A 14,102-nucleotide genomic window follows, 5' to 3' on the forward strand; every position below is an offset into this window, starting at 1 on the left:
ATGTGTGTGTGTACAATAAACACTACATATACCATGTGTTACGGAGGTCACCATTTCATAAAAACACAATCCAGTTCTACAGCCAAACTTGCATTCTTGCAAAAATTTCACAAGGGGGTTTACAAGGACCTTTATCGTATTGGCAGGTTGGTGTCACTATAGCAGGCACGTGTTGGGCAGAGTCAGTCTAGAGGTCAACAGGAAAAAAAGGTTGCTTTGCAAAGCTATAAGGAAAATTAAGTTTCTCTGTCTATAAAATCTTCAAGACATTGAACCCTAAAAAGAGTGGAACACATACACTGATAATAACTAACATGGGAATATATGTACTGTGCGGTGTATACGATTTCCTCTCCCTGCACATCGACCTGCACCTCATGGCAGTAGGAGCTGAATGTGGTGTAAAAGGGTCTCTTTCATTTCCCCCACTACAAGACTGCACAAACACACTCTTTGACCCTTAGCACAGACTCATTCTCATTCATATGCAAGAATCTGCATGTGCAAATAAGGGCTTTACTGTGAAGAAAAAAAAAAATCAGAGTGCATAGTGTGTAGAACAAGCTGAGGTTTCTTTCCAACTGGCATGCACATTAAGAAAAACTTAAGAACTCCCAGTGAGTACAAATTATTGTTTAATAAATCAAACAGAATTTGCTCTCCGAGTTACACTGTATTGCAAATATTTCTATACATAAAATAGTATCTCAATGACAACAAGCACCTGATAGGTTGAATAGAATATATATATATATATATTTATGTATATTGTTTGTGTATCAAGTGATAGAAAAAAAAAAAAAGAGTGACGATTAGAGATAGAAAACTGGTTGGTGAAAAACAGATGGAAAATCTGCATACATGACATAATCCATGGTTCTGTCCCAAGCTCCTCTTATGGCACATATTCTTAGAGTAACGTTGTTGTAACGTCTTCTCATAAAACATTGTAATCTGGTACGAAAGAGATATGCTTCAGAAAAGCTGGGCGATACACTCATTAACTGATTTTTGGCTTAAATATACACCACTAAAAATAATGAACCTGAACCTGAGTATCACTTATGCCACATCTTGTCTTATTTCCTGCAATGTAAACTGCAGTGTCATAGTGAGCACACTGGGGGTGGGGGAAACGTACTCGAGTTTTTAATATTTTCCACAAAAAAAAAAAAAAAAAAAAAAAAACACGGCACGTGGGCAAGACAGGAAAAAGGTGGAGCTTCCTGTTAGCTTTTGGGGAAGCTCAGGGTGAAAAGGGGGTTAGACACCGCCAGCAGTGGACATAGATAGCTCCATAACTTATCCAGGACTGTGGAATTATTTAGGAAATGCTCCACTGCTTCAACCATCAATGTCAGGCAATTCTTGAACACTATCAGTATTTATAAAAGCAAAAATACATCGATGTTGGCTGAGAAAAAGCCAGAAAAGGTCCGATATGCAGTCAAAGCTACATTTAGAAATCAACTCCCCAGCTTACCCGGTTGACAGAAGGCCGAATAACTTTGGTATTGCCAATACATCACTAAATTACTGTGCTGAACAGTTTTACTATATGTGTAGATAATTTCTTTCCGGCTTTTAATACTGAACCAAGTCTGAAAAAGTATTGCTTTAATATACAGTAATATAAGAACATACATGTTGGCACCTACAACTATACGGAAACTGGGCTTAGATCATATTCGAAAAACTGGAGTTTGACTCATGCGGTCGAGAAATTCACAGCTGCGAACTGTGAATAAAATTTTTACTTCTTGTGTTACAAGCTCCTGATAATGACATTGTTATAACTGAACTGTTTAAATGGTGTGCTTTATTCTGCTATGTTTGCTGACACTACACCACTAATATGTACCACAAGTAGAATAACAGAAAGCACTTTCAGTTGCTGCACATGCTCATTACTTGTTCATAAACTTCTGAGACCAGTGGACAAAGGTCACACTCTGAGCTCGGTCTCCTGGCACGAGTAGTAGAGGAAGAGATGAGTCCAGAGTGAGAGAAAGAGAGAAGTGAAATTTAAATTACAAGGAGGGAAAATAATGCAGTATAAGCAATAATATTCAAGATGTTGTAATTGTTCTTGTCTTGTAGTCCGACCGAAGGCGAAGGCTTTCACATTGTAGTGAACTGACCGTGCGCTTCTCTCAGCTTTGCAGCAATCTGGGAATTCAGACGAATAAAACTGGCATCAATATAAAATCAGAGGGTGGTTTAATATTTACGGACAATGCAACTGCTCCCTAGGTAAGAAAGCAACAAAAAGGACAAGCTGTTACTGGTTGCAATTTACTGTGATAGATGATCGCTAAAAATGCCTTTACCGTCTCGTAAAACTTGACTTGTTCCTCCAGGTACAACTGCATGACCCTGTTGTAGTCATAGATACGGTTGCTATGGAAGTGGTTCATCTCAGCTGAAGCGGCAGAGCAGAGACGACGGAGATCATACAACATGTCAAGATAAAGTGCAGTAAACTGTAGTATTTCTGGCTCTTTCAGCCTGTGGTACCTTGTAATGTGTAAGACATGGTGCTGACTCGTTTAGCCATGGTGACTTTCTCCTGAGTGGTAATTTTATTAGTGGCCACCAGCTTGTCACCCTCCTTCACCTTGTCTATGGCTGCCTGAAAAGATAAAAAAAACAAAAAAAACAAACAAACGCACTTTTATAAACATATCCCCATGTTTTCAAATTGTAGATGAAGAATGTTTTATTCTCTGCAAGTACAAAATTGTGATGTTTCTAGTAATACAAGCTAAGTGATCTGCAAAATAGAGCATAAAATACACCTAGCTGATTGCAGCATTCAACTAAGTGAACAGATGGTCGGCTACAGTAAAGGTAGGTATGTCTTTTTTATTATGGTCTGGATTCCCTTTTTACTTTTCACTGTAAATGTGTAATTTAAAATAAGAATTTACTTTTAATTTTAATAAAAAAGTAATGATATTGTATATACATCTGAAGACATGTTGTTTAAAATTGATTTTAAATAAACATTTCTGTATTATTTCTTGATGTACCTTGTGAACACTAATGGTGTCTGGGAAGCATCCAAGAAGACCCTTATATTCATTGTTGGTCTCCATAAGGAAGTGGAGGTCCTTCTTGGGCTGGAAAATGAGCAAATAAAGACACAAGGAAGAAAATCAGGGGCTAAATTTGGGACAAAAAAGGCATAAGTAGGAAAGGAAACAACACACAGATCAGAAACGGATACAGATAACAGACAGCACACAGAACCAATACATCATTGAAGTTTCCGGAGGAGCATGAATTTCGGTAAACATAGCTGTAAATCAAACCTTCTCTTCTAATACGCCTTTGCTATTTGTGCCGACATTCTTCTCTTATCCTTGAAAATAGGGAATGCTGTGTGCAGCCTCTGTAGATAATACCACAGATAAACAGCATTGTTTTAGCCTTGTGGCTCCTTGGATAAATCTAGGTCCAGACAGTGACCTTCTCCAGCTCTAGCTCTTTCAAAGGCATCTCTAAACTACATAGAACAATTCTATAGGAGCATTGATAATGTGTCTGGAGCAGCACAAGCTTACCAGACGAATCCCCCCTTTGAAAGCTGCTGGGACATAAAAAAACACAACAGCCCAGGTTTCATTTTACAACATGTAACACTGTTTAGACTATGGAGCATATTCAGCTAATTCACATTCAAATAGGAGGTCAAAACAAACTTTTAGGAAATACTAAAAATATGTTTTCCGGTTACTTTTTCCCTTACTTTGCAAGCTTGACAAGCAGGATGCTGGATTATGTGGGTCACTGAGAGCCAAAACTAGAATGTAGTATAATGTAAAATCTGACTGCGAGCAGGAAATGTTCACAGATATTGTGAAATGTTGTGAATAGAGATTCACAGCATTTCATATTTTATCAACCACAAACAATGTGCTTGAAAAAAAAACAAAAAGGCCTGAAATGAACTTGAAGACCGTTGCGCTGCCAGAGGCCTTAAAGTGTTGTTACACTCCCTTGTCCCTGAAGGGAAACATATGACAGGATCTGTGTTGACACTTATGATTTCTAAAGAACGCCCAGAGGAAGAAAACTGTTAATAATGTAGCGGTTATATCAGTTTGTTACAACAGCAGACAAAACCTACCTGTTCTGCAACCAGCTGAGCTATCTCCTCATATGTCTTTCCTGCAGCTGTTAAAGCATCGGTCAGGGTCGACTCCCCTACAGCAAGAAAGAGATTAAAGGGATTAAAACATCACAGTGTTTCTTAAGAGTATCAATTGATTGCATAATGAACTGCATGTATGCCTGCCATTACTGTTATGATTATTACAACACAGCAAAGTGAAAGGACAACTAACAAGTGTCTCAACCTAAGGATTTCAAAATAATATTTGATGTTGCATTTGTATTCAGCACCTTGGTACCCGCTGCTGGTGAAGACAGAGGAGAGATTTTGGAAGGCTTTGCCGATTCTCTGGTACTCTTTTGGCAAAGCTGGAGGGGAACAAATGAAGCATGAACATAGATGCACACATTGTGTGCATTAAGTTTCTCCAAGTTGACAAAACACTCCACATAATGAATCTTTCTTTAATGTAAACAGTCATTACAGCACAAGATGAAGGTGTGGTCTCTTATTTAGCTTAAGAGCAGTGTATACGTACGGCCTGTGCATCTCTTCCAGTGCTCGTGTCCCACCGTGAGAATTTCCTTCACACCGTCATCCATGGCTTTGGTAAACCTGCTGAACTGATCACATTTTTGTTCCCTGTGTACAAGGAACATGTTGATACAGTAAACAAACTAGGTGACCATGAAGGAACACAGTAAACATCAGCACTTGTGCCTTTTGTAGTGCAGTGGGGCATAATTTGATTTAACTCACACTTCTATAGGATCCAGGTCAGGAGCCTCTGGCTCTATCGTGGAGAAGATCATGACTCCCACTGTCTCGTCCTTCTCTGCTTTTCTCTTCCCCATCTTCCAGTCCTGTTCCAATTAATTATTCACTTTAATTTAAGCAATAAACAAATCTTCAAATTTACATTTTAGTAATCACTGATTAATCTTTTTCAAGTTTAAGCAGTTGTTTGGAGTCAAACTTACTTTCATCAAATAGTAATAAAAGTAGGCAAGCTAAATGTTCAGAGTGTCGTAAAGAACACCGACCAGCCACAACATTAAAACTACCAGGTGGTTTTAATGTTGCTACTGATCAGTGTATACATAACTTAAGACTTTTAGGAAGAAGTAGTGGAAGAGGCACAACACACCCTCTCATCCTTGTAGGTGAGGAAAAGCTGGAATACTTCACTATCGGAAATAACTGGGTGCCTGCACATTCTAGTCATCCAGCCCTGCAACCGCTCCATGCGCATCTTAATAAATTCTTCCTCAAAACGCCCTGGAATAGAGGGGAGGATACAAAGAAAATATTTCATTTAAAGCCATGCTTATCTTCTTTCTTTAACAAAATTAGTCTTACAGTTGCTATTCACAGATTTAGTCACTTACCTGTCACTTGCTTGTCTGGTAAAGAAGGGATAGGGATTGCTGACCCAAATTTGTCCAGGAGCCGCTCATACAGCCAATCAAAATGCTTGTATCTGTGATTTACTGGTCGGTTTGTGGTCTGTAAATGATTAACATGCACTGTAAGTTATGTCAGCTGGGGAAATTATTACTTTAACTACTACAAAATACTGATTTGTAGGGTAATCGAATGTGTGATAGTATTGTGCAACACTGACAGTTTGAAAAGTGCTACTGGCTACTTACATTGGGTGTGACTTGATACTCGATGTAGCTCTTCAGGCCATACATCTTTGAGCCTTTCTTGGGATCAGCCACCACGCAGTCTAGCTGGGCTTCTGGGTAAGCCCAAACTGGACCAACTTCTCCCATCTTAGCATGGTAGATTTAGAAACATGTTACTCAGCAATGCGTCTCTCATTTAAAAAAATGAAGAATTACTTTGTGGTTTGATGCAGTAATGACACAGTATTTTTTCAGTCAGGTAGGTTTAACTACTCTATCAATACATCTGTTTTTATACTGTAAACTAGTGGTATGGATAATTAGAAAAAACCTACGTAGATAGGTAGCCTAGGCTCTTTGCCTTTAACAAGCTGTTTGGCTAAGAGGTAGAGCTCTGGACCAGACTTGGAGAACCCAGGGAACCTGTTCAAGGAGAAATGACGAGAAAAGTGTGATGTGATGGTTCTGATCACTCTTCAAGTATTCTACAGTTTATTCAGAGTATTCAGAGTTTCTTGTTTCTTCTTAAACACTGTTCTGCCCATAAAACTCTCTATAAAAAAAACAAACAAAAAAAAAACACTAGCTCTTACTTGTTAAGGGAGATTTTCATTGAAGTCGCATGAGCTCCTCCTCTCTGCATTGCTCCACCATCTCCAGATTCAGACTCGGTGTAACCTCCAGTGGACTTCATATCATCCCACTCATCATCCCACTCATCATCCTCTGCTCCTAAGGTGAAGTTCATGCATCAAAGTGGATTCAAAACTTTTTAAAATCACAAAAATTACAAAACTAATATATTTATATTCTGTGTTCAACAATATTTTAAGTGTACATGAAGCAACATTTTATGAAATTTCCCAGCTGAAGTGTCAGGATTAACTGATACAAACAACTGCTTCTAGTTTATTTTATTATTTAACACTAAAAACTGTATTAGACAGATTTGTTCACAGGTACTGAATGTACCAGTTCAGGGCAGCATTTATCTAGTAACACAATCAAACACACTGTGTACAAATGTAAAATGTCCCACCCTTGCTTTAAAACAACAAGTTGCACACTCTGCCCTTATTTGAATAAATATGTTTACAGTTTCGAACTTTTTAACTCTGCCAGTTCAAATTTGTTGTGGACATGGAAAGCATGTACCCTGGTGTGAAGGCAATGCTGGCAAAGTGGTGGCATGGATAAGAGAAATCAGTAAAAAACTGTTTCATAATAGTTCTTATTTAGACTTCTTCAATTTTTCATTCCTAGAAACTACTAAAAAAATGCTTGATTTGTATAGCATGATTTACCCAAGAGCTTTGCACTTTCAAAAGATGTCTCTAGGGTGTTAGGCAAACCATTAACTGTGAACTGCAAATAACAACCACAAAAAAACATTTTGCATGCACACAGGACGACTTTCTGATATCACTAACCCGTTAACTGTTTAAAGGCTTCGTCCTGCATCATTAGGATTTGTTGTTGTAATTGTCAAGAGTCAGGGTGTAAAATAATGTATTAGATTTGTTTATTTGTTACAGAGCTTTGGCAGCCTCAAAACTGCAAGCCTCAACTTCATCCTTTAGTTACCACACTCTATGAACATTTCCACACTACTTCACAAGTACACTGCATGTGTCAGATGCACAACATAAGCCAGTAACATTCCTCTTAAATGTTAAGGGTCAGTCACAAATAGCACTTTACTACATCATAATATATTAATGTCAAGATGCAAATGAAGCACCTCACACACATGCTTTTAAGGATGTAAAAGTATTTGCTGGAACTCTGTCTTTATGAGTAGCTATAGTCTATCCACACATAGAAAAACACACATTAGAAAAAAACTTCCATCAAGCAATATACAGGATACCTGTGTAATCAATAAGGTAAGGATATGGGCAGATGCCTTTGGAAGGGGAAAAAGAAATATATGTTAATTCTTCTCCTCGTCATTTATTCCTTATGTTCTCTTTTCACAAGAACTGCAGAATTTAAGAAACAGTTCAAGTAATTTCTCCTTCTGAGTCATGTGTGAGGCCAACTTTTCCATACTATGGCAAAAACAGAGTCATGACTTGATTGTCCTGTCCACATGCTGGAGCAACTCAGTGAAGAAACTGGGACTGAGGGGAACCACTCTGATCAAGCTACTCTGAGTACAATATTAGAAAGTATATGTTATATTCTCAAATATAATTAATAATGAATATCATATTATAAATATATTCTCTTCTATATGATATTCTGTGTTATGTTTTATTGCTGAATCCTACTCTTCTCAAATATTCAGGGAATTTTTCACTTTCATTTCTCACCCAAACAGAGGGCTTTAAAACATGTGCAAAAAATGAATAAATATGATAATGATCAGATGATGAAGGATGAGTTGTGTAGTAAAACACTGACTGCTGTGGGATGTAGAGACCTCAAGCATCCTCAATTAAAGTTGACTGAAGTCTTTCACAAGGCACAATCTTGCTCATTTTGAATAATTTATGAATGAAACTCCTACTTCCAGAGGGCTCATTGTTAATTGTTGGCTTTTTAGGAACATCATCCAGCAGCTATTTATTCTACCCTGCCCCCACAGAGACAGTTTAAAAAGCAAACTATCTGCAAACAGTAAGATTAACCGTTTAGTGTGAGCGTCAACTGGTATTATGTTACAGAATCTCTATAATCTCTTATAGCTCTATGTTTCCTTAGTAATTATGTCAGAAACTTTAAAAATCTTAGATCTCTAACGTAAATTATCCTGTTAACACATACAATAACTTCAAAGATAAGATGCAGCACAGTTTTTAGGTCATTTTGTAGTTTTGAATTGCAGTACTAAGTAGTCTCAGATCAAGAACAAGGATGAAACTTGCAGTTCGAATATGCCACCAAAACATACATCAGGTCCTCCACAACCCCCAAGTGAAAAGCTTGTCTTACCTGGGCCCTGGTATGCCTGAGGGTGGCCATGTGAAACAGATCCCCAGGGGTCAGCGGCACTCTTTCCAGTTTGGGTGCCCTCTGGATTGGATGCCCAGTTGTTGTTGGAGCCCCCTGAAGGGGGGTCCGTGTTCCACACCGACCAGGGATCATTACCATTACTAGCCTAGAGGGAACAGAAAGAGAACATGTGAGGGATAAAAGAAGCAGAGAAGTTACAAATGAAGTATAGAGAGCGGGAACGGAGTAAGAACAGAGAGTGGAGCCAGCCTAGTTTGGAGTCTGTTTAAAAGAGAATCTGACAGCAGTATTTAAACAACATGCTTTTACAAACACACAATGCAGAGCTGGCCTCTTAACAAGAAGCTGTTTAGATTATCTATCAACATGGTGATGACAGTGTGGTTTGTGGTATAAGATAAATGTTTTTAACACATGCAACAACTGCAAATCTAAATAATACAAAAATTGCACATTTGAAAAAGCCACATGCTTACAATGACGAATGTGCAAAGTCACACACAAACACTACCACTGCCAAATCCATACACACTGAAGTACACTGAGTACTTCAAGTATAAAAGTACTACTATATGCCATGCTTGCAAAACAGGCATACTGTATACAACACTTGTGGGAAGACATGCAACATGATGTGTGTCTGTGTTTTTGGTAGGTTACTGTTAGCTTAATGAGAACCAAAGAATGCTGTCTGCAAACCAAACAAGTGCAGCATACAGCAAGTAATTCACATATAGAAAAATAAAGTAACCAATAGTTTCAGAGACAATGGCTGCAATGACATTGACAAGTACAGTACAGCAGAAACACCAGGCTGACAGCACATTTATAACAGTTTATATAGAAGTCTATACAAAACCGATTATTTTTATTAATGTGATTCTGATCATCACTTGGTGTATGTGTGCTGGTCTAATGCGATTAGTCCATTGCATGTGAGATATTAGGATCACAGAGTCTGATCTTTAAACTTTCAGTATGGTGCTGATTCATACGATTTAGATAAAGGGTGCCGGAGTTGATAGGTTCAAGTGTGAGATGTACGTGTCTGTAGTGTGAGATGAATGGAAAGGATAAGATCATGCTTTCTTCAGGCAGTGGGAGGGGGAATTTGCCAGAGCAGACCAATCAGTGGAGGGGACTCTGTGCAGAAAATGGGTGAGGGTGGTAGGGCTTGGGTTCATGCCTCAGGCCACGCCCACCACCCCCAGCTGGTGGTTACCTCATCAGGGGACGAAAGGTAGGGGGAAACTGGGGTGTCAGGGGTGTCCGGCTGGGGACTCAAGCCCCCAGCATCAACCTTGAGGGGAAAAGAAGGTGACATCAACACAAAGCACTGGCAGTGGAGGTTCACAGGGTAGGCAAAGATGAGGCTGGTAACAGATGTGTATGCATGAGGCTGTGAGAGCGAGAGAATGAGGGATAAGACTGACACATTTCCTGCCTTGACTCAACCAACAACTATGAGCAAATTTCTACTGATCCAGCAGTACAATCATTTTTGTGGAACTTCCTGTCTGCTGACGACAAACGTTCTATTTTACAGGAGCCAAAAACCTTCCACTAAATAACATGACCACGGAGGCCATCTTCTGTAGCATCTGTTCTCACTTCTGCATCTCTGGGGTTCACATAAGCTGCACGACAGTAAAACTGTCATCACTTACTTCTGCTTTTTGCATGTTCTTTCGGCATCACCCCGTTACACATACATTTGAATGAACAATGTGAACATAGCAGGTGTACTGTGAATGGCAATATTTTAGCTATTTTTGCAAAATTCCCCAGCACTAGTCCAAACTGCTGAATTAGGGGAAGTCAAAGATGTACAGTCATTTATTTTTCTAAAGAGGGAGGAAAAAGGTAAAACATGCATTTAATATGATACCAATAAACACATCTCCTTATTAAGTGGAGGCATTACTTGGTTTTGTGCAGGTGCTGATGTGGGCGCATAGGCATCAAACACGGACAAGTCTGAAGATGCAACATTTCCCCCAGCTGCAGTAGGTGCTGTGGTTCCTACTCCTGGGAACGATGGAAATGGCTTACTGAGCTACAATGAAAGAAATAAAGAGAACAAAATAGTCCAGTTACAAAAAAACAAATCCTCATATTCCAGTGAGAGCTGATGACTTTTAAAGGTGCATTCCTCTGTGGTAACATAATCATGTCTGCTTGGCGTCGGCAGGCTTCGCAAACAGCTTTTAACCTCTCAGTTTATCAAAAAGGTGACACAACTGGCAAGCAAATTTAACATTTAAATCAGCTTTATCATTTGTCATAAAAATCCAGCAGCTAATCCCTTTTTCTAGGTACAACATCCTTTTGTTTTTGCAAATCTTATTCTGACCAGTAGAGTGCACTGAAATAGAAAGTAATTTGCTTGAGAAACAGGCCGTATGTTTTTCATTAGATATTACATAAGCAAATGCAATTGTCATCAGTGGGCTTTTTTTATGATTTGAGCACAGACCCAAAACAGTCTAGGGGCAGCTGCAAAGGTAACTTAAGGTCAGACAAACACACATATCCCCATGAGCTTTTTTTGTAGAGTTAAGCAGACAGTTAATATCAATCTCTGTCTTGTACAAAGAGAGGCTCCACATTGTTAGATGTTGTAATAAGTGTTGTTTAGAGTGAGGCTCAACCGTTTAACAGAATTCACTGACTTTACTTTTAATCAAACTGTCTCTGTCTTATTGGACAGACCACATTTCTTTGGAGTGAATCATGTTCTTCATAGTGAAGTTAGAATTACTGGATCCAACTGGACACACACACACAAACAACTTAATCAGCAAAACCCTGAAGGAGGCACATCCTGTTGTGATTTTAGTTTCAGGCAAGTCACAGCAGCCAGCATATCCTTGCATATAAATAGAGGTATCTTACTGATAGAAGCATTGAAAAGTTGAAATGCTAAATTGTGCTTTGATGGGTAGTACGTTCAAAGTAGGAAGTGAGGTGTTTGAAAGCAAATCACCAACATTCACTAAGTGATTATCTTACCTCAATGTAGTCCTCTGGCACCAATCCAATCTCCCCTCTTGAGTTTTGTGCTTCAATCCAGCCACCTCCAATATTCTAAAATACAAGATGCTAAAATGTGTAAGCATCACATGGGATAAAACTAATTAAGACAATATGTTGACATACATTATAATAAGTTGATTTCTCAAAACCCATATTACATCCAGCTGTTCAGCTGTTTAAGCTTTTGGACTGGTAGTGAGAGCAGAGTGAATAAAGGCTGTTTTGTTGCTGCGAACATGAGCCTATTAGTCATCTGTGAAAACTAGAAAACAGATTTATTTGTTTTAGTTTCACTTCAAGTCCCACTTTTGACTGAAGTACTACTGTTCACTTTGAGTATCCTACTCTACCTACTAATACTGCATAAAATAATTAATAGGAAGAAAAATGTGTGCATAAACCCTGGTTAGAACAAAGAAATATGACAGTAACCAGGTTAGTAACTGTTAAGACAATGTGAAAGCTACACAGTCAGCTTAGCTTTAACCTTGACTGGAAAACTACGTAGGGCGACCTTTGAACTGTTGACTAGATGTAATGACATCATGTTTGCTGCCTCACTTTTTTTCCCTTTTGCCCTTCCTTCCTCTGTGTGTTTGTGACATTCGTCATTTATAGACAACCTGGAACCATGTGAGTCAGACCTTTATAAATACTGAAGGAGCATTTAAAGTACAGACTCTAATACACAAAGCTATTCTAAACTCTACAATTAAACACCTTCAATTAATATGTGAATTATTCACATTTTTACTGACGCAGATGTAATACAGCTGTGGCTACGGGGACACAGTGTCCACTGACAGTAGAGGTACACCGGTGTGGATTTACCTGATTGGTGACATTAAGTGTCTCGCCTTCTATCACTGTCAACTCGTTGTTTCCAGGCTCAGCAGTGAAGTCGTATAAAACCTTTGCCTGGACACAATCAAATAAAGACACACACACAGACACACAAGGATTATGGGTATATTGGACACTTTTTTGAAGCCAGCACTTAACATACAAGTAAATATGTAAATATGCTTGCACACTTTAACACACCCTGCAACATCCACAGTAGTCATAGTCAAAGTGAAATAAGGGCAAAGTAAAACAGGTCAAACTAGTTTTATCTGAGGATTTTAGGTCGACTATTCTTCTATCAATCAAAACTAGCCTGGAACCCTTATATTATCTAGCTGAGTTTAATAAGAAAGCCTGCAGTTCTTCTCACAAAACCCCACATCCTCGAGTCTGCTCTCTACTCATTTTTTAAGCTCATCCAGTTGTATATATTAATACATTTGAATAGTCAAACTCTCATTCAAACTCATTTCAATAGCCAGTTCTTATCCAAACTAAAAAGCCAGTTTACCATGTGTTACCAATTCAGTATCACATTCACAGTGTGTGACTAACTTTGTTCATTAACCAATGAGATGGAATGCAAGGTTATTTGCCTTTCGTTGGACAGATCTATTTTCATGCCTGCCACCTCCCAGGAGTCAAACAAGCTCAATGATGTTTTTAAACAGGAACTACATAGCAGCAAGAGTCATGACTGTTTGTGGCCGCAGCCTCAGTTATTGTTTTATGTAGTGAAAGCATTTTGTTTCCGTTTTGTCTGAGTGGGATGAGGATGACATAGATTTTCCAGGTGACACAGCTATGTAGCTTATAAACACGTTTTGTTTTGCACTGATGTTTTCTGGAGGTAATAATAATATTAACTAATCTCATTAATGATTATTGTACGCTTACACCTACTGTGCTGACTGCATAAAAGCACACACACACACCCACCCACCCACGACTACATTTCCCAGAATCCACAGGGGCAGTAATGACCCGCACTGGAAAGGTAGTAAAATGTCACAAGACACTTTCTTAATGAGACACATTTTCCATGTAGACCACAGCAAAAAAACATTCATTTCACATTTACCGCATTAAGACGCTGTAAGCCTCCATTAAACGCCTCCAAACCAGATTACTGAAACTCTTTTTTTGGTGGTTTATCGAGTGAAGAGTTCGCTGTGTTAACTAAACTGCGACTCAGCCTGCGAGTCCATCGTCCGCATTATGGTTAAAGAAACCTCACAAAAGTAAAACAAACACGGGGGGAGACGACACATTAAAGTGGAAGCAGAGAGGTCCACAAGACTTGTCGGACTCACCTTTAGCGCCATTGTCGCAGCATTGACCAATCATTACAGAAACAGGCCCTGTGGTTTTTCAGGTTCTCCGTCCTCAGCTGGACATTTCCCCCCCCCTCTCCCTCCTAATGCTTTTCAAAGCGAAGGCGAAGAAAACGCAGTGTGTCCCCCCCCCCGCCGCCGTGCCGCAGGCTCTAACACATGACTTTCAAACAGCTTCTC

At 39.0% G+C, this 14,102-nt stretch overlaps 1 protein-coding gene across 2 annotated transcripts; it reads right to left on the minus strand.

The window, feature by feature from the left end:
* Positions 1–669: 669 nt before the first annotated feature.
* On the minus strand, positions 670–14,055 carry snx9b (sorting nexin 9b). Of its 2 annotated transcripts, XM_026340999.1 has the most exons (18): positions 13,902–14,054; positions 12,574–12,660; positions 11,719–11,793; positions 10,631–10,762; positions 8,686–8,851; positions 6,342–6,480; positions 6,084–6,171; positions 5,770–5,895; positions 5,506–5,623; positions 5,265–5,395; positions 4,877–4,980; positions 4,656–4,759; positions 4,408–4,485; positions 4,133–4,209; positions 3,033–3,122; positions 2,518–2,632; positions 2,331–2,422; positions 670–2,169 (listed from the first exon to the last, which is right to left on the minus strand). In XM_026340999.1, the coding sequence occupies exons 1-18, from the start codon at positions 13,911–13,913 to the stop codon at positions 2,122–2,124; spliced, it is 1,782 nt and encodes a 593-aa protein (XP_026196784.1). In that variant the 5' UTR covers positions 13,914–14,054; the 3' UTR covers positions 670–2,121. The 2 variants fall into 2 exon arrangements, with proteins under 2 accessions (XP_026196784.1, XP_026196785.1); XM_026341000.1 differs by lacking the exons at positions 670–2,169; positions 2,331–2,422; positions 2,518–2,632; positions 3,033–3,122 and adding an exon at positions 3,129–4,008 and having other exon boundaries at positions 13,902–14,055.
* Positions 14,056–14,102: the final 47 nt, after the last annotated feature.

This window comes from Anabas testudineus, chromosome 24, assembly GCF_900324465.2.
Source record: "Anabas testudineus chromosome 24, fAnaTes1.2, whole genome shotgun sequence".
In the NCBI taxonomy this organism is placed as follows: domain Eukaryota; kingdom Metazoa; phylum Chordata; class Actinopteri; order Anabantiformes; family Anabantidae; genus Anabas; species Anabas testudineus.